The 27007-nt window shown below is 35.7% G+C and overlaps 1 protein-coding gene across 2 annotated transcripts in view; it reads left to right on the top strand.

The window, feature by feature from the left end:
* The window catches only part of FANCC (FA complementation group C), a 206777-nt gene that overhangs the window by 144817 nt on the left and 34953 nt on the right, over nt 1-27007 (top strand). For both annotated transcript variants that reach the window (XM_020971702.2, XM_020971701.2), the window contains exons 9-10: nt 19722-19774; nt 21199-21298. In XM_020971702.2, the coding sequence (XP_020827361.1) occupies nt 19722-19774; nt 21199-21298 (153 nt within the window). The remainder of the gene's footprint in view (nt 1-19721; nt 19775-21198; nt 21299-27007) is intronic.

Below are 27007 nucleotides of genomic sequence, written 5' to 3'. Positions count from 1 at the left end.
AATACAACCTACTTGATCCTTATAAAAATCTTTGCTCATGGCTCATTTATATTTGCATTTTTGTGTTTCTTTTTTCTCTAGTGTTTTTCAAAATTTCTTGGATTTTAAATCAGAATTTCTTTTTTAACCATTCAGATTTTACTTTGAGTTCCAGATTTTCTCCCTCTTTCTCACCCCTTTCTTACTTACTGAGAAGGCAAGCAATATGATACTCATTGTACATGTGAGTCACACAGAGCATTTCCATATTAACCATGTTGCAAAAAATGATAAAGTAAAAAAAAAGTAAGTAAAAAAATATGATTCAATCTGCATTCACAGTTTATCATTTTTCTCTCTGGAGGTGGAAAGTATTTTTCATCACGAGTACTTTGGAATCTTGTTATATCATATTGATCAGAGTAGCTAAGTCTTTCATAGTTGATTATCATTAAAATATTGCAGTTATTACATACAATGTTCTCCCAGTTCTGCTTACTTCACTTTGTATCAGTTTGTCTGAAACCATTCCCTTCATCATTTCCTATAGCACCATAGTATTCCATCACAATCTTATACCACGACTTGTTTAGCCATTCCCCAATTGATAGGCATCCCCTCAATTTCCAATTCTTTGCTACCACAAAAGGCTGCTATAGATACTTTTGTCTGTGTCTTTTTCCTTTTTCCTTTGATCTCTTTGGGATACAAACCTTGTAGTCAAAGTAATCTTTGACCCAGCAATAAGACCTTGTAGTTTTGTTGCTGGGTCAAAGGTTATTTTTAATTGCCCTTTGGATATAGTTCCAAATTGTTCTCTAGAATGGTTGGACCAGTTCACAAGTCCACCACCAGTGCATTAGTGTCCCAGTTTTTCTAATTCCCCATTAGCATTTATCATTTTCCTTTTTTGTCATGTTAGCCAATTTGATAAGTGTGAGATGGTACCTCAGAGCTATTTTAATGGCCTTTCCTCAATCAGTAGTGATTTAGAGCATTTTTTCATGTGACTGTTGATGACTGATTTTTTTCTTCTGAAAACTGCTTCTTATATCTTTTGACCATTTATCGATTGTGGAATGGCTTTCTTTTTTTTTTTTAAGTTTGGCTCAGTTCTCAAATGGGGCCTTTATCAAAGAAACTTACTGTAAAAATTTCCCCCTAGTTTCCTGCTTACCTTTTAATTTTGACTACATTGGTTTTACTTGTGCAAAAAGTTAAATTTCATGTTTTCTAAAATTATAATTTTACCTCCTTTGATCTACTCTATCTCTTTTTCAGTCATGAAATCTTCCCTTATCCACAGATTTGGCAGATAATTTTTTTCATGTACTCCTAGTTCAGGGCCTTAAGGCCACAGGTTCCCCACCCCTGCCCTAGTTGGCTTATGATGTCACCCCATATGTCTAAATCATATAGTCATTTTGACCTTACTGTGTCATATGGTATGAGCTGTCAGTCTTTGCCTAGTTTCTGCCAAACTGTTTTCCATTTTTCCAGTTTTTGTCGAGTAGTAAATTCTTGTCCCAAAAGCTTGGGTCTTTGTATTTATCACACATTAGATTACTATGGTCATTTACTAGTGTGTATTGTATACCTAATCTGTTCCATTGATCCACCTCTTTTATTTGTTAGCCAATACCAGATTGTTTTGATGATTACCATTTTTAGTATATTTTGAAATCTGGTTCTGCTAGGCCACCTTCCTTCACATTTTTTTTCATGAATTCTCTAGATATTCTTGACCTTTTGTTCTCCCAGATGAATTTTGTTATCATATTTCTAGTTCCATAAAATAATTCATTTGTAATTCAATTAGTATGGCACTGAATAAGTGAATTAATTTAGGTAGAATTGTCATTTTTATTATATTGCCTCAACCTGTCCATGAGCTATTAATGTTTCTCCATTTGTTTAGATCTGACTTTATTTGTGTGAAGTGTTTCGCCAGTTGTGTTCATATTATTTCTGGGTTTGTCTTGGCAGGTAGACTTTCAAGTATTTTAGGAATTTCTCTTTCTTTCTCGCTGCTGAATTTGTTGGTTATTTATATATAAATGCTGATTTATGTGGGTTTATTTTATATCCTGCAACTTTGCTAAAGTGGTTAATTATTTCAACTAATTTTTTAATTGATTCTCTAGAATTCTGTAAATATGCCATCATGTTATCTTCAAAGAGTTTTAGTTTTGTTTTCTCATTGCCTTTTTTAACTCCTTCAATTTCTTTTTCTTCTCTTATTGCTATAACTAGCATTTCTAATACAATATTGAATAATAATAGTGATAATGGACATCCTAACTTCACTCTTTATTTTAATGGGAAGGCTTCTAGTTTATCCCTGTTAAAGATGATATTTACTCTTGATTTTATATAGGTGTTACTTATCATTGTAAGAAAAGCTCCATTTATTTCTATACTTTATAGTATTTTTAATAGGAATGGATGTTATATTTTGTCAAAAGCTTTTTCTGCATCTGTTTATATAATCACATGATTTTTGTTAGTTTTTTACTGATATGGTCAATTATGGTTTTGCTTTGTCTGAGACCATGATTGCTACCTCTGTTCCAGCCCTTTATTTTGATTCTTTGTGTGTTTTTCCATCTCAAGTTTGTTTCTTGTAAAGAACATATTGTTGGATTCTGGTTCTTAATCCATTTTGCTGTTTGCTTCTGTTTCATGGATTATCCCATCATCCCAATCCCAGTTATGATTACTATTACTTTTGTTGTTGTTGTTGTTGTTTACTTGTTTTTGTTTATTTTGCTAACTTCTATGCTAGGATGGAGGTAGAGAAGGTCACTCTCCCAAGCTTCAAGTTTTTTTGTCCTGCTCTTTTCACAGCTAGTTCTGTGGTTCTGTGAATTTCCAGTGCTTCCAAGGTGGTATGATCTGGGGAGAGGTGTTATCACTGCTTTTCTGGTCTGTGTAAGGGTCTTTACCCAGGAAAGTCCCCTACTCCCATGGGCAAGAATTAGTTCTCCATTCTGCCCTAGAACTGCAACCAATAACTAGGACTCTTACTCCTTTGTGATTGTAAGTGCTCACCTATACCCTGGAACTGGGCAATGGAGTTGCCAAACAGTCTCCAGTCCTGTGCCCAGTATCCTCATAGAGGTCCCCTGTAATCTCATTTTTCATATCCAATGCCTTTGCCTTCTGTGAGTGGTGAAGTCTTCTAGACCTGCTGCTTGTGCTGCTGTCACCACCGCCACCTCCAAGGCCCACCAGTGATATTGATGCCACACTGCCCAATGGATGAGCTTCCATCCTAAAGTCACAGAGCTCTCTTTCCAACTTCCTAAATTGCCTGGCCTGGAAAAATGTCTCAATCTATCCTTTTGATGGCTATGCACCTCCAGAATTCAATTTGACACCTTATTTTAAAGTTGTTTGGAGGGGAATGTTGGGAAAGTTCAGCTGGAATGCTCTGTCTGCACCTTGACTATCAGGAAAGAATTCTTTAAAATTCTTTATTTCGTGTTTTGCTCTATAGAGTTATATTCAGCTTTATTAAGTTAAATTTGCATGTTAAAATGTTTTGCTTTTTGGAATATGGCATTCCACTCTCTCTGCTTCTTTAGAGTGGTAGCTCCTAAATTTTGTGTGAGCCTAGGGTTCTTTACTCCTTAAACTCTTTCTTTCTGGATGCTTACAGTATTTTTTCTTTTAGCTAGAAGCTCTGGGTTTTGCTATAATATTCCTCAGAGTTTTCATTTTGTTTTCTTTCTGGAGGTGACTGGTGAATTATTTCCATTTCTTCCCTGCTGTCTGATTCTAAGAGGCCTAGGGAGATTTCTTTTATGATTTCTGAAATATGATGTCTAGGCTCTTTGTCAGGGTTTTTAAGTTGTACAGTGATCCTTAAATTCTCTCTCCTTGATGTTTCCCAGATCATTTGTTTTTGGTGTATGATACTCTACAATTTTTTCAAATTTTTTTCAGTATTTTTTTGTTTTAATATTTTCTGTGGTCTCATGGAGTCCATTAACTCCTTTGTCCATTCTAATTTTCATGGAGTCTGTTACTTGGGTAAAGTGTTCTACCTCTTATGTTAAGCTATTAATTTTCTTTCCAAGTCTTTCCTCCATACCTCTCATATCTTTTCCAGTTGCCATGTCTATTACTTTTATCTCCTTTACACTACCACTCTCCTTTTTTAAACTTTTGCATCATTAGTTCTAGGAATTCTAATTTTTCTTACAGGTAAGTTCTTTTTCTTTGAGGCTTTCTTGTAGGTGTTTTGAAGTTATTTTCTTCTACTTTGTGTCTTAGGAGTCCTTGGCTTCATGATATCTCTTTAACTTTTTTTTTAAGTCATTCTTCCAGCAGTCTGCTCTAGATAGGTAACCTGGCATTGCTACCCTAACTAGGAGCTCTTTGGAAGCCAAGTGTTTCTGGAAACACATGCCACTTTCAGCTGCCTTTTTAGGGTGGGTAATTGAATCCAATACCCACTCTGAGCAACCATGAGCAAAGAGCTCTGTGCATTGTGTCTGTGCTGATTCTGTGTTCCATGACTTTCTGGGCTGGGCTAGGGTTTAATCCAAGGTCATCTTTGGAACACCTTGCACTTCAGGTCTACCTGCAGGAGCTGTGAATGTCGAGTCCAGGCTTCTGGCCTCTCCATGAAACCCCTTAGCTGCTGGACATGGGTCTTAGTTTATGATACCCTCCAGGAGTCCCTGCCCTGTTGATTTAGCTGGGTGTCTGATAATCCCCACTTGTTTCACAGTTCCTCCTCTGGCCATTTGCTTGTAGGTTGAATTTGTATTCTTGGGTAGAAAGATGACCTGTTGTAGTTTCTCCTTTGATTTCCTCGTCATTACTGAATCCAGCATTCTTAGATCAGTGTGGGAACGGTTGTAGGGAGAGCTTAGATGTACTGCTTCTTCCAATTCTACCATCTTGGCTAGTCTCTCTGAACCATTACTTGCTCAGTGAATAATAGGTATATTTTTCTTTTGAAGGAATCACAGTTGTTCTTTTTAGGAACTGTGACAGGAATATATATGGACTGTGGAAAACAATTTAGAAGAATATGGCATGTTACATCTATATTGCAACTTTCTTCAATATTTAAATATTTTCTCATTACTTTTCATAACCAGAAGAGATTGTGGATACCAAAGACTGTTTTCACAATCTTTTGAACTTAGTGAATGGAGTATAAAGAAGAGGATAATTTTTTCACGACCAAATATTAAGTGAACTGATGGGGAACCAGGAAGGCAATACAGATGTCCATTTCCTCTTTAGGACTTATACATGATGGAGTATACATGATGCACACTTTTTCATGTGGGATGTTCTGAGGCCTGCTGATAAATAAATGAAACTATTTCCCAAAACTGCCCTTTGGTATGAACCTAGGCGTTGTTTTTTGTTTGTTTGTTTTTTTAATAAGTCATTCATTCTCTCGCACTTGTCTTTCCTTTGAATCTTTTTTTTTCAACTTATTTGTATTATGTTTCTATTTGTAGCAGTATTTTCTCTCTTGTATCTTACCTTTTATACAACTCATATCATAAAATTCTCTGCCTTATCTCTCATCCTGTAGAAACTGATTTTCCTTCATCTGTATGTCTTTTCAGAATTAGAGTTCTTAAATTAATTGAGATGACTTTGAAGTAATTTATAGTTCATGCTGCTAATCTGTAGGCAGATAAAGCTAGAGCACAATGTAAATCTTCAATAAACTAGGGCTCATTTGATCGGCCTATTTGACGATTTACATTGTACTCTAGCTTTAAGGACTACCAAAAAAAATATGAAAGGTTAAAGAAAAGCCTTGTTAGAACATCTAGTACTTACTTGTATCTTCTGTCAGGATCATACCGTGTTTCATCACATAATTGTCACACCCTGTTTTTTGTTTTGTTTTTCCAGGCCAAAAATTGGTTTATAACCTTTGATTGCATAATCATCGTACAGTATAGTTCTGCTTGTCACACCTCTTAAGAGGTAAACAGAGGAGCAATGTATTTGCCTGTGACATGGATACATATTTATCTCTTGCACATTGCAAGCTATGAGCCTAGAATTCTTCATTGTCAGTATTCAGTATTAATGTATATTCATGAGTATTCTGTGCATCCTAATCTTGCACCAAAGACAGCTTAGTAATAAATGATTTTTAAGCAGTACTGGCACAATTTTTAAAAAAGCTTCATATAATGGTTGCAACCCTACTTTTTGGGGAAAACTAGCATAAAATCTGTGATTATGCAGTGAAATACAGTATATAAGTTATCTCAGAGAAGTAAGAGTACATCCTGTTTTGAAAAGATTTCCCCAAGAAGATTGTAGAAGTTATTTTGTGAACCCGTTTGAGGTTTGTCCTTACTGTCAGAAAATTCTTCATATAGCTACATCTTTTATGTTACAATTTAAGCTGATCTTTTTTTGTTTTAGAGTCATTATTGTCTTTCAGTCTTCTCTAAGATAAAACCAAATATTTTAATATTTTTGATAGGCTTTATTGTTTAGGTCTAGTCATTTTTCTGGTTATTGTCTGCATCTGCTCTTCCCCTTTTTACTTACAGAGCTCAGAGATGGGCAAAGTATTACCATAAAACTGTAGCACTGCTATCTATATGTTAAACTGGAAATATACTCCCATTAAATAATGCAAACACAATTTTTGGCCTCTAGTTTATAATGGAAAATCATCTTCATTAAGTCAGGCAGTTATTTCTACCTAAGACAGTTGATTCATACTATCTGCAAAAAATACCAGGTTCCATAGTATGTATTATGATGTTTAAAAGGCCTTTTTTTTTCCCAAGGAAGGAGAAGTCATGGGAAGTGATATTTGATTTGATTTATTATACAGTTGGCAGGATATGACTTTTAGAGTGCATTATGGTTGAAGAAAGTAATTACAATACAAAATGATGAGCACAAAGTCACTAATTGATTTGAAAGGTACTTATTAGGACATTTAAAAACTATAGTGCCAGAAAGTTAACTAGAAAAGGAAAGAGTTAGTGATAAGACTAAATGATTATAAAGGTAACTTGAATAACCTGTTCCATTATTGCATCATCTGACTCATTTATCACAGTAAAATATCAGGTAGTAGTGACATGACTATGAAAAAATATCAGAGAAATCTGTAGGACCCAAATAGCACAAGATTGTTGTATGTGTTTCTTCTTATAGCAGAAACCTGATATTCATTACATTATATTTGAATTCTGAGAGTAATTAAAGTGTGATGGTCTAAGTAACTTGTATTTCATATAGTGTACTGTTAATTACGTTTTTATCCTTTGGGAAAATACAGAATTAGACTGGAAATTCTGTAGGTACCAAGACATAATAAAAATAAAAGATAAAAAGTGTTATACAGGTTGCATATTGGGAAATGACCTTCCTAAATGTTCCCTGGCCTCTCAGGAACTTAGAAGCACTGCATTTTCCAATACAACTATAAGAAAATAAAAAGAATTATGTGAACATCACCAGCCTTCTAAAAGGACATTTTGCTTCTTAAATTAAAATAATTTTTCAGTAATCTATTTGCTTTCTCAGCTCAGCTTGTGGCTTTCTCCCCTCCTCCCCAACGACCTACCCACAAAATTTTGTTGCCCAAAAATGAATAACAGTGTTAACCCTAGTTTGTCATTTACTGTGTAAATTGTGTTAGAAACTCTTCAGAAGCAGATGTCCTTATATTTCTGTGACAGCCAGGGGACAGGAAGACTGTAATCCATAAATTCAGATTCTGACCTTAAAAACTGATGTCACCTCAAGCTCTGAAAGCCATTCCCTAATTATACAGCTTTTTTGGCACCATCCACTTTCCCAAGCTTGGCTCAGAATCAGAAGTATGTTATGTTTTCCAGTTAAGATTCAGGCTTTGGAGCCCAGAATGCTATTGTTTGGATTCGACATGAGAGTGGAAAGTGCTGGGTGGGTGGCATGGCGACACTGTGTTGTGCTACCATCCAGCATACCAGTCTTTAGTATTGTACTGTGGTTCCCATGCCCTTCCATTACCCCACTCCTTTGGCCAGTTCACAGCACTGACATTCCTGCTAGATCCAACAGAACTGCTTACTCACCTTTTACTACTAGATTTGTTCATGAAAAAGAGGTAGATAAAGGAGAGAAACACATATACAAATAAGTGATGCAAATACATTTTATTTTGTAAATACATTTTTTAAATCAAATTTCCCTTATTGTTTTTCAGCTAAAAGTTTGTTGAAGTGAGCTAATATATTTTTTTTCTCCACTGGTGGCTTTTTCTAAAGTGTTCAAACTAATGTTATCCTTATTTGCTTATATGAGGGATAGGATAGATTGGGTTCTTTTTGTTCCCAGTGAGATCATAAAATGTCTTAAATGAAAATTCCTTATTTGCAGAGATTTTGTAGCCAAGAAAATATTGTAAAAACTGAAGAATTTTTTCTGTCCTGAATAAAATGTACACTTGTTTATGGTTGAATGACCTTTCAGTAAAACCTTGGTTTTGAATACCTGTTATATCTTTTCATTAAATGCTTATTAATTCTTAGTCTAGAGTATAAAATTTAACACAACTCCGAGGAACAATTACACTTGTGACTAAAAGACAGTAATAATCTGAACTCCCCACTCTGGTTATACTAACCAATGTGAGCCTCCAGGGGGCGCCAGATCCTTTGACACCATCCTTAAAAAAAAAAAGTAGGTTTTATTGATGCCTTTTGCCTGTACACAGTTGTGTCAGTACCCATCCCATTCCAAATTGAACCCAACTCAATAACAAAGAAAAAAAATAATTATGTAAAATTATCTTATGAATGTAGCCCTTTAGGTGAAAGAGACGTCACTGGCCACAAGTGCCAGACCTTGCGACAGTGACCACATCTGACAATGTATACAACACTCTGCTAGTAGTCCTCTGCTTTTCTGCCATCAGCAGGGTGATATGTTTCATTATCTGTTCTAAGACCTTGACTGTTTCTTCACTTATTCAAAGTTTAGTGGTCTTTTCTTTTGCATTGTAATATTCATTGTGTATAATGTTCTTTTTATTCTGTTTCTTTCATCCTTTACCGTGTCATTAGCCTTCCCATGTTGCTCTGAATTCTTCATATTTTTAATTTCTTCCTGCAAAATAATAATCCATTAATCATGTATTAGAATTTTTTCAGCTATTCCCTTTTTGATTGGTACATACTTTGTTTTTAGCTCTTTACTACTACAAAGGATGCTGCCCTGAATATTTTGAAATGCAATATATTAGACCTTTATTTCTCTCTTTGACTTCCTTGGAGCACAGGCCACGTAGTGTGATAGTCAGGTCAGAAATTACTATGAGTTGTATTCCCTTTCTTGCATAATCTCAAATTGATATGCAGCACAGTAAGACAAATTCCCAGCCCTACCAACAGTGTATTAGTATGCCCAGCACAATCCTTTTGCAAGGTAGGGAATGTCATTTCGAAGTTTCTTTTTTCCTACTAGAATAAGAGAACTGAAGAATAGTCAGAGAGGTTAAAGGAACCAGAGCAGTAGTAGAACTGGGCATCTTTAGAAGTCAAGGACTAATATTTAAGGCAGCAGAATGCCAAGGGTCCTTCATTCAGAGAAGTCTGCAAAAGTCATCTGGATGTAAGTAACTGGGTTGAAATCTTGTTAGAGGAATGCTGCTTTGTTCAGACTTTTATTTAGCAATCAAAACAGGACATACCTGTAATAATTGCTGTCTTTCTCCTCATTCTCTACACCATAGCATTAGAATAAGCTTGTACATTTAAAAAGCAGAGGTACATTTGGTATTTGTTAAGTTAAACAAAAAAAGTACAGGAGTGACAGATTTATCACTAATTAAACAGTAATTGCATGTACTAGGAAAAAAAACAGTCTTCAAGTATAAACAACATCTGGTAAGGATTAAAAAGAAAGAATAATTTTTCCAAACTAAAAGTTGTTGAAAGCAGTTTGTATATTTTGAAACAAATAGATCCTGTAATGTAAAATGCGTGTTTACATTCTTCTTGTTTAGTGTTTTTTAGCACTGGCAGAAATAAAGAAAAGGATAATGGCACAATGAGAAAAATATATCAATAGATATACCATTTACTTTAGTGGTGCAAGCTGAATTTTGGTAAAGTGAATCATTTTAAATGTAGTTAAGGACTTCGTTATTTAAAGGACACCAATGGTGTAGAATCCTTATTTAAAAGTTGGGGTAGAATCCTTGTTGTTGTTTTTCTTCTTAAAGAAAAAAGTAGAATCCTTATTTAAAACCCTCTCCTATGATACAGTGAGTTTGGATTTTTGTATAAAAGGTATTCCTAATTCGGAGTCCATTAATGCACAGGAAGATTATAATTTTAGATTAGAGAGAACAGATGAGCCAAGTATATGTGACAACCTGTGGTGTAAATGAATGGTATCTGGATTTATCTGGTCAGTTCTTACATCCTTACTTCTGGAGTCTGACTCTCAACTCTACTACTTGACTAAAATAAAAATCTTACCTACAGACCCTTACTTGCAAAATCTAATTGTTTTCTTTTTTTTAATCCTTATCTTCTTTGCCTCTCTTCAACTTTTGACACTATTGACAAACCCCTCCTACAAATGCCTTCTTTGGCTTTTATGACCCTACTTTCTTCTGGTTCTCTTCCTACCTGTCTAATAGCTCCTCTGTCTCATTTGCTAGATCATTATCCATGTGCCATCCCCTAACTTTTAATGCCTCCCTAAGGTCTTCTTCTCTTCTTCCCTACAATCTCTCTTGGTAATCACATCGACTATCTTGTGTTCAATTGGCGTCTCTATGCAGCTGACTTCTAAATCTATATAATCAGCCTTAATCTCTGTCCTGAGGTCCAATCCACCATCACTAACTACCTATTAGACCATCTTCACCAGGGTAGACATTTCAAATTCAGCTTGTCCAGAATGGAACTCATTGGTTTCTCCTTCCCAGTCCCCAACCTATTTCTCCTCCAAATTTTTTTTTAAATTTTACTTTTTTTCCAAAAATTCTATCTTCTTTCTCATCACCTAGGTTCACCGTCTTGTGGTCATCCTCCAGTTACTGGGTCTGGAGTCAGGAAGTCCTGAATTCAAATCTACCTTTAGACATTAGCTAGGTGACTCTGGACAAGTCACAACCTATATCTGCCTTAGCTTCCTGAACTATAAAATGGGGATAATAATGACATCTACCTCTTAGGTTGTCGTGAGCCTCAAATGAGGGAATACTTGTGAAACATTTAACACAGTACTTGGCATATAGAAGATACCTAATAAATGCTTTTTCTCTTCCTTTTCCCTCAATTCTTCCTTCTCCTATAATCAGTCAGTTGCCATGTCTTGTTGATTCTACCTTCACAAAATCTCTTCATGTTTGCCTATATGACTATAGTTGCCCTTTAATTGGTTTTCCTGCTTTCAATTTCTCTCTTCTCCAAATGCTTCTCAACATGGTTGACAACATAATCTTCATCAAGTACAGGTTTCATCACGTCACTTCCCAGGTCATGAATTTTGAGTCCCTCCTGCCTCTAGGTTAAAATGCAAGCTACTTATCTTGACTATAAAACCCTTACTAACCTAACCCAACCTTTGTACACATTCCACATGACTCCTCTGCCAGCCAAATACAACTGCTAACTGTTCCTGAACTCAGCATCTTACCTTCTATTCCTGTGCCTCTCTATAGACCATTCCTCCTAAGACACTCCCTCCTCATTTCCACCTTCCAAAGTCCATGTTGTCTTCCAGGGTATAGCTTGGGTGTCATATACTCTGTGAAGGATTTCCTAATCTCCCCAGGCATGCCCTCTTCCTCTTCAAATTACCTGTTGTTTTCTTCTTGTATGTATTATAATCCCCCTAGGACAATGTAGTGTTCTTGAGGGAAGGAACTTTTTCCCTTCTTATCTTTAGCACTTGAACATAGAATAACTATAGGGGATGGGCTTGAGGTTTCATTGATATGAGGTTGGCATATTCTCTGGAACTTAGAAAGTTAGCTAGAGCACTTAAAAGTTTTCTGACCTGTCCAGGGTCAAATGGCAAGTATATGCCAAAGGCAGGGTTTGAATCCAGAGATATTTTTTTTGGAGTGGGGAGGATAACCTCCATGTGTAAGATCTATATCCACTACTAGGATGCTGCCTTTTGCCTTGCCTTTGGCAAATTGAAATTGAGAACTAAGTATCAAAAATGATAGAAAAGGTAGAAATATTTTTTCCTTAGATTTCACCATGTCATGTACTATTCTCTTTTCATGTGACCTACCAACCTAAACAAACATGGACTCCAAAGTGTAGGAATCAGTGTTACTCAAGGATGTAGAAAAAATAACAGGTCGTCTTCTCTCACCCATGTACATAAAGGTACAAATACAACAGGATTATTCAGCACTTATTAGAGGTTAGGTCATCTTTTTATGTTCCGTTTAACTCAGATGGGAATAACCTATCTTTTTTTTTCTTTTTACACAGGAAGAGAAAAAATAATATAATCCTAGGAAAATGGAGAGAGAAAAGAATCATAAGACTATGGAAATTAGGGAAAGAAACAATACCAGTGGGAGGATGTAGGCTAGGAAGGAAATATCAGTGCATATGAACTGAGAAGAAACTATTACAATGTTAGTTATGAAGTCAGTGATGAATAGTGGGGACAGAAGCCATATTGCAGGGAATGATGAGTGAATAGATGTTCTCGGTGCCTAGCACATAGTAAGCATTTAATAAATATTAAATGGACTCAATTGTCATCTTTCTACATTCCTTTTCAGATACACGGTTATGAAGTAGGAAATGAAAATCGAGTCAACTTCTTTATTACATCCTCAACTAGATTTGAAATAGTTCACAAATGAAAATAGTTAAGCCATATGGAGAAGATAATATCTTGATAAGCAGCAGATTTGGGGGGATGGAGAAAAACAGACTTGCAGATGGGAAATAGGAAGGGCTACTTTTTCTTTTATTTTTATGGAAAAGAGAATGGCTTAATTCTTAGAAATTCAAAATACAATTCAGAAGCTCTGTGTTGTTTGATAATCCTGAGAACATATCTATGTTTGAACATTTTTTTAAAAATACAGAAATGTTTTATATTCTCCATATATTTTCTAATGATTCTGTGAAAGGTACTGAGTGAATTTCGATAAATTAGCTTTGATCTCCACATAAAAATCACCATTACTTCAATTAAGACTTTTATGAAAATTCTGCTAATGTGAAAAGTAGCCTGAATTTTGCTTTTGTGATTTGATGTCACCAGACTACTTCATGGGCCCTGATGCATTTGAACGTACAGCAGGGAAGTCATTGACCCTTAAATGATGTGCTTGGGGAACATGAAGAGTTTCATTTTCAAAATGGCCAGTAAAGGATGCAAATAAGAAAGATCTGTCCAAAGATTCAAGGCAGCAGAAAAGAAACTGTTTTTAAAATCTGAACTTCTACAATGACTAAGTAGGTTTTTCCCTGCCTCGTGAAGGCTTATCTGTTTTAAGAAACTAAAAAAATCATAGGCATAGGTTGTGAACAGCTGAAAGTCAAAAGTTTTGGATAGTAGGACCTCTCTAGAAACAAATGCATAAGAAGAAAACCAGAGAGGATATTACACCATTTGAAAACACTAAAAAATATTGAAGTTAATTAAACAGGGCAGATGTTTATCATACTACAAAGCATTACATAGAGGAAAGCAAAGTTCTAATTGTTTTGGTGAATTAAATGAACCATTTGAACCTTATTTTCTTGATTTCTGTTTTCTTGATTATTGTTATCATAGGCTTAGTTTATATATTTGGTGAACTTATTCTTCCATTTGGGAATTATATTAATAGTAAATGAATTCCTTATAGGCTGTATGTGTGGTTTTCTTAACATTTAAAGAAGAAACTGGGTTAACTAGAAGAGCACACTGAAACCAAAGCAAAGAATAATTAGATAGTATAGCTAAAAGATATCTTAGAGATGATCTGATTCAACTCCCTTGTTTTACAAATGTGGAAGTTCAGACCCAGAGGGGCTAAATGCCCTACTACTCTGTATGAGTCACACAGCAGGCTAGTGACAGAGCCTGCCTGAGGAGCCATTACTATAATCCAGTACTCTTGACTCTTAGTTGAGTACTTATTATACTACACCATTTTAAGTTTAAGAAAAATTTCAAAGTAGTTATTTTTCCCCTTAAATCTTTCCCCTTTCCTACCTTCCTTATTACTATAGAGGACAACTCCATTAGGCTCATAACCTAGGAGTCATCATGGATTCCTCACTATTTCCTACTGCCTCATATCCAATCTGTTGCTAAGCCTCTGTTTCACTTTTGTGATATAACTCAAATATGCCCCCTTCACTGACACTGACACCACTTTAGCACAGGCTCTCATTACTTCACACACATTGATTACTACAATAGCAGCTGGTGGGTCTTCCTGCATCAAGTATCTCCCCATTCCAATCCATCCTTCATTCAGCCACTAAAGGAATTTTCCTCAAATGCAGGTCTAAACATGTCACCCTTTCCGCCCCACCGCTCCCAAATTCAGTAAACTCCGGTGGCTTCCTATTACCTCTAGGAACAAATACAAAATGCTATTTGACATTCGAAGCCCATCATAACTTCATCCCCTCTTACCTTTGCAACACTTCGATCTAGTGACACTGGTCTCCTGGCTATTCCATGAACAAGAAATTCCAAGAAATGCCTAGAATTTCCTCCTTCCTCCACTCCTACTGCTGACCTTGCTGGCTTCCTTTAAGTCCCAATTAAAATCCTGTTTTCTTTAGGAAGCCTTCCCTGATCCCTCTTAATTCCAGTGCCTTCCCTCTATTAATTATTTCCTATTTATGTTGCATATAGCTTGTTTGTATATATTTGTGTGCATGTCGTCTTCCCCATTAGATTATAATCTTTTTGAGGACAGGGTCTGCTTTTGCCTCTTTTTGCCTAGCACTTAACACAGTGCCTGGCAGATAGTAGGCACTTACTAAATATTTATCGATTGATTAACATACTTATTGATCTATATGCATCTAAAAGTACTGATCTTTTCAAATCATTTCTATTGGAATATTTTGTACAAACAAATCTCTGGAAGAACTTTTACTAATCATAAATGAAACTCATTAATATGTTTCTATTCAAGCGTGATTTTTTTCCGCACTGAGTATATGTTCTTCAGTAAAGTCCTACTCTAGTACTTTGCTTTTGATGAAATCAAATGCTGCCTTCTTGGAAACAGATGAGCTATCCTACTGATAAACCCTGTGGAGTTTTCATTTCTCATTTAGTAGCTACAGAATTACCCCATCATTTTCATTGAACCAGTCCTGATGTTTACAGGTATTTTGGCCCAGATGAGCAAATGTGGTGCTGTACACCAGGTCTCTGAAAGCTGTTCACTCCTCTTCTACTCCACTATACTGACTGTGTGCTGACTCAGCTTTCTCTCCAAGTCACCAATAAATTGTTCGCACAGGGAGAAATACTCTAGCCTGTTAATGTTGAGTCTTCTGACAGTAATCTTGAGTTTGGAGCCACCACTTTTCCTGAATGTGAGGCTTACCTTGGAGAGGATGAGTAAGCTGGCTTTTATTTGCCAGCCTTGTTTCACTTAGGGCTGCTAACTGAATATGGTACCTGTTGAGTTCTCTCACTAAGTGCAGATGAAGCTTAGAGAGATACAGGATTCTTGGCTCAGCAAGAAGGCAGAAGAGATTCACTTCTATATTGATAGCAGTAGTCTCAAGAGCTTCTATGATGCCCTGAAGACTGTTTATGGGCTTAAGACTCTAGTGCATTTCAACTGCTCAGTACTGATCGAGCCACCCTGATCAGTGACAAGAACATAATCCTGGAGAGATGGGCTGAACATTTCTACAGTGTCCTTAATGGACTGTCATCAACCAATGCTGAAGCCATTGATCATATGCCTCAGGTTGTAATCACTTCCTCGCTAGCTAAAGAAGAGGTACCCAATGCCATCAACCTCCACTCGAGTGGCAAAGCTCCTGGCACTGTTTACATCCCAGCAGATATCTATAGGGGTCCATTGCTTATACAGAAGCTGACTGAAATCTTCCAGATTATATGGCAAGAGAAAGTCATCCCCCAGGAGCTTCAGCATCCCTTCATTATCCATTTCAATAAAAGAAAAGGAAACAAGTTGTCCTGTGACAATCACAGAAGGGTGATTGCTGGCAAGATTCTTGCCAGAGCTCTCCTTAATAGGTTGGTCCTTCACCTGGAAGGTGGTTATCTACCTGAGAGCCACTGTGGCTTCAGAAAGCGCTGAGAAACAGTTAATGTAGTGTTTGCTACCCAACTACTCCAGGAGAAATATGAGGTGCAGAACAGAGGTCTGTGTATAGCATTTGTCAGTCTGACAAAGGCTGTTGATACTTTCAGTTGTGAGGGCTTGTGGAAGATTGTGACAAAATTTGGTTGCCCAGAGAAGTTCATCATTATTGTATGCCAGTTCTACATGCTGCACAGGTTCTCGATAATGGATGATGTTGTCACACCTTCCCAGTCACCAGTGGAGTAAAGCAGTATTGTATGCTTGCTCCCATGCTGTTCAGCATGATGCTTTCTGAAACGTTGTCAGACACCTTCAGTGAAGATGAAAATGGCATCAAGATCAGTTTCCAACTGATGATAAATTATTTAACTTGAAAGGGCTACAAGCCAAGACCAAAGTGGAGAGGGAGTTGGTACATGACTTTTTGTTTGCAGATGACTGTGCACTCAGCCTCTGAGGCTGAGATGCAACAGAGTATGAATTCTTTGCCACCTATGCTAATTTGGACCTGACAAGCAATGCCATGAAAACAGAGTTCCTCTTCAGCTAGTATCACACCAACCATATAGAATCATTAGTTACAAATGGAGAAATTTTAAATGTTGAGAATATTGGCAGTATACTTTCTAGGGATGTCCACATAGATGTGATAAGGTTGATACATGCTTTGCCAAAGCTAGGTCAGGGTTTGGGAAGCCCCAAAGGGAAGTGTGGGAGAGTAGAGTTTATCAGGCTGCATAGTATATTGAAGGTCTACAGGGCCTTTGTTCTGACTACACTATTGTTTTCCTGTGAAACCTGGACAATCTATCAGCACCGTGCCAGAAAACTGAACTGCTTCCACTTCAATTTTCTCAAGGTCACCTGGCAAGATAAGACACCGGACATTGAGGTCCTCTGTAGAACTGAATGCCCAGGCATTCAAACTGTTATTACAGAGAGCGCAGCTCTAATGGGCTGGCCGTGTATTTGAATGCCAGATGCATGCTTCCCCAAAAGACTATTTTATGAAGAACTTGCACAAGGTAAGCATTCAAATGGTGGTCAGAAGAAGTGGTGGTATAAGGACATTCTCAAGATGTCTTGGGAATGGGAAACGCTGGCACAGGTCTGTCCAGCATGGCGTGCCCATGTCAGAGAAGGTACTGTACTCCATGAGCAAAGCAGAACTGTAGAAACAGAAGAAATGTGAGCTGTACAAATCTACAACTTCCACTCTAAATGTGCTAACAAACCACTTGTGCCCCATCTATGGTAGTGTCTTCTGAATTCGTGTTGGACTGAACAGCCACAGCCAAGCACACCATACCCTGACTTCAACATTGTGACGTCATTGGTCTTCTTCAAAAATAAAGGACGACAACAACAACAACTCCAGTACTTCAACATGGCATGGAAGTAACCATGGGTTTTTAAAGGTTATGCCAGTGGAAATCATTTGCCATTCCTACCAAGGGGAAAGATTTTTAGTGTAGGCCTGTCAACTGACAATGTCAGTTCTAAGAACCAGCCTATATAAATTCAGAAACATAATGTTGGTTAACATGGGATGGTTATGTTAGATATAGCAATTCCTGTTGGTCATCTACCATGATCTTGCTTAGTGGAGACTACACTCACATCAATGAAATAATCGATGCTTGATGTATTGGAATGAATATACTATTGATATATTTCCTTCAGTTTTATTTTTATAGTCCAACATTTCTTGTTTAAGGGATCCTGAGAAACTCTGTGATAAATTTTCTGCAAAATATGTATTAAGGTTGCAATATTCTTAGAACACTTCATACATAATAGTTAAATGTTGGCATCTCTGTTACATATGAGGAAACTGAAAAGACAGCTAAAGTACTTGCCTGAAGTTAGAGTTCAGAAAGTAATCTGGCTCTCTTCATATTTCATAGCTCTAACTTTTTTTTGCCAGATGTTTCTTAAGAAGATAATTTAATTATAGAACATTACAGTCATTTTTATATTGATGCTAAGTTCTATGGGAGGTAGGAACAAGGAAAAAGATGACAAAAAAGTTTAATTTGGGTATTATCACTTTAAGGTGTAGAATTATGACGTAGAAGTCATAAGGCTCTATTCTTAAAACAGTCAAAACCAAATATTGTACCAACACATCAGGGAGTGGCCCTTTTATCAAAGGTTGCTTGGAGACTCCTGTGACTGAGACCTCTTTGCCTCATTCCTGAGCAGCCGGCTGTGAATGCTCATGAACACTAGATGGCATATGTTCAATGCGGCAACTGAAAACATGATTTTAAAACTGAATAAAATGAGTAGAAATGCTTGTGGAAATGAGGTACCTTCTTTTTTTAGAGTGTGGTCAAAAGCAAAAATAAAAAACTTGAGAAACAATGTTCTGGCTTCTGGAAACTGGGAAAGTTTTTGTTCATTTATATTAGTTGGGGGCTGTTTTTTTTTTAGGGTTGAGATTTTTTTTTAAGCTGCTGTAGGAAAATGCTTCCTAGAGAAGGTCACATAATTTATAACTCATTAGGACTTAAAAAATATTTATATCATATGTACCACATGCCAATAAAGTTTGTGTGGTAATAATTTAGATACAACCTTTGAAAATTTTTCTTTTTAGTGATGCAGTTTCTCTTCCGAATAATCATATGGATGCTGCTGTGAGTTGTCAACTGATTTGAGTCCCACTTGCAATATAATTCACTTAGGCAAATTAGTTTAACCCTTTCATATGTCAAGTTCTTCATTTTTAATCTGGTGATACCACTAGTCACAGAATAATGGCCTTGTTAAGTGTATGTGAGATGTTACCTCTAAAAGAACTTGCTCACTTAGGTATCATATTACTCTAAGGTTACATTAGTGTTATGGACAGGCATTTATTAAGTACTTATATATCAGATACTCTCCTGTGTGATCCAAAACCATGAAAAAATCCCTACATTCTAACAGAGGAGACAACATGCATAAGTATATGTTAATTAAATATGAAGAGAATAAATACAAATGAAATACAGTACTTCATCTTCATACTAAATTACTTTAGTTAGAAGAACCACAAAGTTGTTTTGTTTTGTTTTTTTTAATCACTAGGGTGACTGGTTGCCTTTTGCTTCCACAGTGCAGAGTTCTTTGCTAGACTTCTTTTTGCATTCAAAGAAATAGAACACATGACTTCAAGGAGTTTATAATCTAATTGAGCAAGTAAAATAGAAACAAATATGTAAAGCAGTAAATGTAAATGCTAACTTTGGGGAGGATAGCCAGTGAGTACTCATTTCTTCTCATCATAAGAGTCACTGAATAATTATTTTACTCCTTTCTAGCCTAGAAAAGAACATGATTTTGGTCTTATCTAGCTCAGGAGGCTGTTTTTCTTACACTGGGAATAATATAATAATCCATATCCTTGGTAATGATAATGGATTGTTGATGTCATTTTTATTTTCTTGTTGCTATTTTTTTCTTCTTATAGCCTCAAGCAGCCTGCCATCCCAGCATATTCAGAATTGTTGATGAAATTTTTCGGTAAGTGTCATTTAATGTTTTTTGGTCACTTAATCTAAAACAGTCAGTTTTAAAACTAAATTTCAATGACTGACAAGAATAAATAACTTCAGACTTCTGACATTTAGAGTTTAAGTCCTTTTAATATTTTTCTGTACTAGCTTTTTGAGAAAAATACATCCAAAGGAGATACAGGAAATAATCATATTCAGAACAGAAATTTTGAATTTTGAATTGTAAACTTAAGGTTTTTTTAAAGATGTCTGTCTTGTTATTTGCTTTTGTGATTCTACTGATAAGTGTCAAAGCAGTATTGGATTAATTCACTATGGGAGTTTCTCAGTTTAGAATACTGGGAAGCAGTGTGTTCAGTTCACCACATGGGGGCCAACCATTCATTATGAGCTGATTTAAAGTCTAGGAAAAACCTTCAGACCATAATTGTGCTGATTTTGTTACAGCATTCTTCTGAAAGGAAAACAAGCCATGTGTATAACCTTAAAATTCATGAGCTGTATTTCTGCAGAATGTTCTGCTAATAGGAAAATTAAGTTTTAGTTGTCTTAGTTCCTTGGAAAGTGAATTAGGTCTTCCAGTATAAATTGCAGAGATCACGTGATCACTGGCATGATTAGATTATTACTGTTTACTTGGGGGGAGGGCGGGATGGTTACTTTGACATCTTGAACTGAGGGTAGGCATTTCTGATCACCTTTATAGTATCTAAAGACAATCATTTATGGATCAACTGACTTTCCAGAATATAGTTAAGACATTGGATATTGCTTCTAAAAGTTCTGCCCCTCAACAAAGGAGCTGATATATCTAATGGTAGTAAGATCCCACTTATAAAGACTGGATATTCTAAATGAAAATTTTTAAATAAGAAAAGAAAAAAAAACCTTTTGAGTGTGGTTGTGAATTAGATTGATGTTTTAGATAAAGGCACATGCCTTTAGAAATAATAAAATGTTACTGCTAATTAAAGGCAACTTCTTATTTTGATTATACATATTTACAGTGGTTCATTTTTTAAAGGAATTCAAAATAGAGGAGCTGTATCGGGGCAACAGACTTGGTCATCCAAGACCTATTTGCTTCACTTAGATTTTTTTATTTACTTGTGTGCAGGTCACATTGGCTATTTGGGTTTTGTTTCTCAGTTTATAAAGTTAGTAATACTTAAAGTTGCCTGTCTTTTCATCATTGTTAATTGAATGAAGGATCTTGAAATATATATATGATAAAGCTTGTCATGAATTACAAAAAAAGCACAGAAATAAAGCTATGCTTAATAGGATTTTTAGGAAGTTTTTAGGAAATCTGATGAATTGAAGTAGTTCAAAGCATAAAAAGAATATTTTCACGATTTCCCCTCTTCAGTTAATGCCAGTGTGACTTATTTAATAATCAAACCTGTCATAATTTGATTTTACAATGATTAGGAATGCACTACTGGAAACCAACGGAACATCAGAAGTATTGACTATTATACAAGTATTTACACGATGCTTTGTTCAAGCCTTCCAGAAAGATAATCAACAGGTTTGTCACATTGTATTATTTCCCTAATTGTCAAAAAAGTCTTCTTTTCAGTGTTACTGGTGGACTGTAGTGTCATAGAGAAGGCAGTTAAATGAATGCATCCATTGAAAGTGAAGCCAATTTAGTGAAGATGCTTTTTTGTCAATCTCCTACCTTCATAGCTAGAGATACTTCTCCGGCATTGTGGCCATAACAGTGTACTATGTAAGTACTCGTTTACATGGAGGTTACTGTTTCTTCTGTCTGCTGATCTGGAACATGCTCCTGAAGCTTCATTTGAGCTGCCCTTCTCCAACATTAGAAATTCTTTGATCTACCTGGAGAGTGCTTTGTGAGAATGTACCATCCATATTGGAAAGCACTACTGGAAATTTTCAGTTAAATTTGTTTATAATCATTCCTCATGCATTTAACCATAGACATCAAGCTAAATGAGAGATGGATACAAGAGGAGGTGCTAATAGTAACAAAGAATAAAGTTCAAATGAGTCCTAGCCCCATCACATCAGATAAAGAGGTGATCAAGAAGTAATTAGAGGCCAAAGCATGAATACCCTTTAGGGAGAATTACACTAGAGAACCCCATTAGCAGAGAAGTGACCAGAAAGTGAGTAGACAAGGAGGAGTAACCATAAAAGACAAGACCACTCCCTATTTAACTTAGTTTCCTTTAATTTCTGGGAACTTAACTGGCTTTTCTTTATCTTTGTCACTGTAATAAATACAGAGACACAAATGCAAGCACATGTATAAAATTATACTGGATGTCCCAAAAGTCTTAGTGCAGTTTTAAGTTGTAATAGCCTAAATACCACTACTAGGTTTGTATTCCAAAGATATCTCTCTCCCTCCTCCCCCCAAAAAAAGAAAAGGGACCTATATGTGCAAAAATAATTATAGCAGCTTTTTGTGGTGGCAAAGAATTAAAAATTAAGGGGATGCCCATAAATTGGGAAACAGTTGAACAAGTTGTATATGATTGTGATGGAACACTATTGTGCTGTAAGAAATGGTGAACAGAATGCTTTCAGAAAAATCTGGAAACACTTACATGAACTGATGCAAAATTAAGTAAACACAACCAGGAGAACATTGTACATAGTAATAGCAATATTGTACAATGAACAATTGTGAGTGACTTAGCAATACAAAGATCCATGACAGTTCCGAAGGACCTATGATGAAAAATGTTATCTACCTCTAGAGAAAGAACTGATTGAATCTGAATGCAGATTGAAGCATACTGTTGTTTTTGTTTTTGTTTTTTTACTTTATTTTTCTTGTTTGGTTTTTTTTTTTGTCTGTGTTTTCTTTCACAACATAACTAGTATGGAAACATGTTTTGCATTATTGCACATGTATAACCTTCATCAAATTGCTTGCATTCTCAATGAAGGGGGAGCAAGGGGTGGTGGGAGAGAGTTTGGAACTCAAAATTATAAAAAAAAAAAGTTAAAAATTGTTTTTACGTGTGATTGGAAAAAATATTAAATTTTAAGGGAAAAAAAGTTTTAATAGCTTAATTTGATAGATTGATGGATGAAATTTTCATCTAGGTCTCTTGCTGCTTTTTTCAGATCTACCTATCACCAAAATGCATGCATATATGGTTTACATGGGACTTTGCATTTTCAAAATCTTCTTTGGTCATTTCTTCTGTCCCTGGAAACCTTCAGTCATTCCTTGTGTCAAATATCATAATTTTACTTATGAAGGACAGGACACCTAATCAGCACTTAATCAGTTCAATTCTGCCCAAGAAACGCTGTCAAACGTGCTCCAAAGAAACCTTTTGAGGTTATAGCAGATTTTTCTGACTGATTTCATATTATCTCAGCCTTTCTTACCTCAGGGTAGGAGTGATTAAACTGTTTTGTGCATGGACTCCTTAAGCAGTCTGGTGAGGCCTGTGGATTCCTTGTTAGAATAATGTTTTTTCCCCCCAGTGGCATTTTTGTCTTTTTTTTTCATAAATTTATTTATTTTTAGTTTTCAGCATTCACTTCCATAAGATTTAGAGTTCCAAATTTTCTCCCCATCTCTCACCTCTCCTCACCCCAAGATGGCATGTAAATTGATATAGGCTCAACATATGCATAGAATAATGTTTTTAAATGCATAAAATAAAATTCATAGAATTTAAAAGGAAACTAATTATGTTGAAATACATTTGTCAAAATATTTTTTTAAATGTGTTGAATGAACACCAGGTTAAAAACCCTTGAATTAGGAAAAAAGGTAACCAGTAGTAAAGTGTCATAATTCTTATCCAAATCAGAATTTAGAAGGAGGGATCCAAAAATTTGAAAATAACTGTTAAACTTACTTTTAAAGAACTCTCTATAAGTTATTTTTATCTTTCCATGTACATACTTTGAATTCCCAGTTAGGAAATAAGGTCTGGAAAATCTCTCTTTTGACTTTTCTATAACAGCAAATGTGTTAAGCACAGACTTTATGAAGAGCACTATATTAGACTTTGGAGATGTAAAAATGAAATAGTCCCTGCCCACAAACTTAAATTATTTAGAGGGAAGGGCAGCATTTATTTACACTGATGAGTAAGTAACAGGTAATTTTAAGAGTGAAATAGCACTGAGAAGTGGGACACTCAAGAAAAATTTTTTTATGAAAGGGGATACCTGAGCTATTCCTTAGGCAAAAGGGACATGCATTCCCAGCATGGGAGATAGCCTATGCCATTATATACCTATTAGGCCTGGGATGGAGACTTTCATAAATTGACAGGGTGAGAGAATGTGGAGAAGCCTAGCTCCCCCCATCATCTCAGAATGGCAAAAAATGCAACAAATTACAAAAAGAAAACCACACTTAATTAACAAAATTAATTACCAAAAAAAAAGTGAAAGGAAAGAAATCTCATAGATTGAGGAATTAAGCAAACAAAGTAAAACTCTTTAAGAAAGAAATATCCTAGGGCAAAAATGCCAGGAGAAAATTTCAGAGGAAGAGGATAATTCTTAATGAATAGCACCATAAGCACCAGGAGAGGTCAGGTCTTACCAAAGAATTTAAGAAGACTCAAAATATAAAAGTAGAGGTCTTAATTAAGAACTCAGAAGGAAAATTTCACGATAGATGTTAGCCTCTCAAAAGGAGTGAACCTCCTTGAAAAAAATGATAGAGGAGACAGAACTCAAAAATTCAATGATTCAACAAGAATTATTAGAGCACTCAAAAGATAAACCCAAGGTTTAACTTAGCCAGAAATGTTGTTGCTAAACTCCAGAGCTCTCATGTCAGAGAGAAAATATTAAAAAGCCCCAGAGACAGATCTTATACCAACCAAGTCTGTCAAAATCACTTATGATTATGCATCATCATTATGAAATTAAGGAAGATTAGATTATATTATGCCAAATAGCAAATGAAAATGACTTGCCCCTAATAATAATTTATTCTACAAAATTGAACATAATCTTACGGGTGAGAATTGACTGTTTAGTAGTATTGATGACTTTCATGCTTACCTTTTGAGTTGGGTAAAGTCTGAAATGTAAATATAGAGAACAGAAGAAATTAGGGGAGGCTAAAATAAGTTTCAATAACATGAAAGGAATAATATGCTTACATTCTGAAAAGGGGAGATATTGCTATAGTCCCTGGGGAATCCTGCTTTATCTAAATGTCACTGGTTAAACAAAAAAGAGAAGTTCTGTTCTTGGGGGTTTAATGAGGAGTACTCCTAGTGAAAGGAGGCATCTATGTGGCTCATGGATAGTGCGCTGGCTAGAGTCATGAAGACCTGAGTTCAAATCTGGCCTCAGACACTTATCAGTGTGTAACCATGGGCAAGTCACTTGATCTTTGCCTTAATCCTCTGAAGAAGGACATCTCAAAAGACAAGTATCTTTGCTAAGAAACCCCATGTGCAGTATGGTCTATGGGGTTATGAAGAGATGGACATGACTGAATGACTCAGCAACAGCAACCCCTACAGAAAGAGAGTCAGAGGAGAGAAAGGAAATTAGTATTTAAAAAAATTTTTATTCTGAGTTTAATGAACACCCCTATGTGAGAAACAAATATTTGTTATTTGTCTATTACCTATAGCTTACTTTTTAAAAAAATGTTTCTCATGTCATTTGCAGAACAGTCTTGCCTATTTCCTTCCAAACTTCCTTTAGTTTTCTTATGTTAAAAAATGCTTCAATTACTTTCTTTTTCTTTTGGGGGTGATGGGTCAATCCAAATTGTTTCCTCTTCAATTATAAAAAAGAAAAAGAAAAATGGGAAAAAAGGATTGTTAATCCTTGTAATGAACATAAACAAGAAAAATAAATCAACATCATTTTCCATGTCCAAAAATATATGAGTTGTTCTACACTTAGAGTCTGTCATCCCTCTTTCAACAGGTGGCTAGCATGCTTCTTCATCAGTCCTTTGGAGTTATTGGCTATTGCATGCAATTAAGAACATCAGAGTTCTTAAGTCTTTGAAAGCTGTTTTTTATATAAGTAAATAAATGAATGAATGAATGAATAAATAAATATAATTGTTCTTACTGTATATATCAATTCTCCTGGGTCTGCTCATTTCATTCTGCCTCAGTTCATGGAAGTCTTCTCAGTTTTCTCTGAAACCATCTTATTTTGTCATTTCTTGTGGCATAATAATTATATCATAATTTGTTAAGCCATTTTCCCATTCCCTTAGTTTCTATCTTTTTACTATAAAAGTGCTGCTATAAATATATTTTTACATATGGGTCTATCTCCTCTTTCTTTGTTCTCTTTTTAGTAAGGCTCAGTGTCTTTAGGTAAAAGTGTACGTATAGGTTGATGACTTTTGGGGGACATAATTCCAAATTGCTTTCCAGAATGCCTAAATCATTTCATAGCTCCATCAAGAATGCATTAATGTACCTTTTTTCCCACGGTTCCTTTTTGCATTTTTCATTTTCCTTTTATGTCTGATAGGTGTGAGGTAGAACCTCAAAAGTCTCTTAATGTACATTTCTCTAATAGTGACTTGGAGCATTTTTTTTTCCATATGACTGTTGATCACTTGGATTTCTGCCTTTGCAAACTGTTAATATCCTTTTATCATGTGTCTATTAGAGAATGACTTTCATTCTTATGATTTGAAATCAGTTCATTATATATTGCTGCATGATATTTCCTTTAATGGGGGTACTACAGATGTAATAGTTATTCAAATGAAGACATGGTAGGGAAGAGGAATCTCTTGAAATTCACCCTTAGTCTGTGTCAGGCAAGGAAAGTAAAAAGAGGTTACAGTCTGGCAGACATTCATGGGTATGCCAGAATCAGAAATATTGGTCAGGAAGATTTCTGCTAACCAAACAAACTACAGATAGAGAGGGCTGATTATCAAAATAGAATGATAAAAAATATAGTATTTCATGTGTTTGAGTTTGGCCTGAAAGGGGAGGAATAAAGAAGAAGATTAGGATTCGTTGTTCCTATAAATGCAAACTGCAGATACTAATACTGATTTCTTTTTTTTTTTTAAAGAAAGTGACGTGTGGGGGCAGCTAGGTGGTGCAGTGGATAGATCGGCCCTGAAGTCAGGGGGACCTGAGTTCAAATCTGGCCTCAGACACATAACACTTACTAGCTGTGTGACTGTGGGCAAGTCACTTAACCCCACTGCCTAGCCAAAAAAAACCCAGCTAATCACATGCCAGTGCATAAAAACTAATAAATGCAGAAAAGCAGAAAAATT

Source organism: Phascolarctos cinereus, unplaced genomic scaffold, assembly GCF_003287225.1.
Source record: "Phascolarctos cinereus isolate Bilbo 61053 unplaced genomic scaffold, phaCin_HiC Scaffold_4;HRSCAF=312, whole genome shotgun sequence".
Classification (NCBI taxonomy): domain Eukaryota; kingdom Metazoa; phylum Chordata; class Mammalia; order Diprotodontia; family Phascolarctidae; genus Phascolarctos; species Phascolarctos cinereus.
This window is presented reverse-complemented; position numbering and strand designations above follow the sequence as displayed.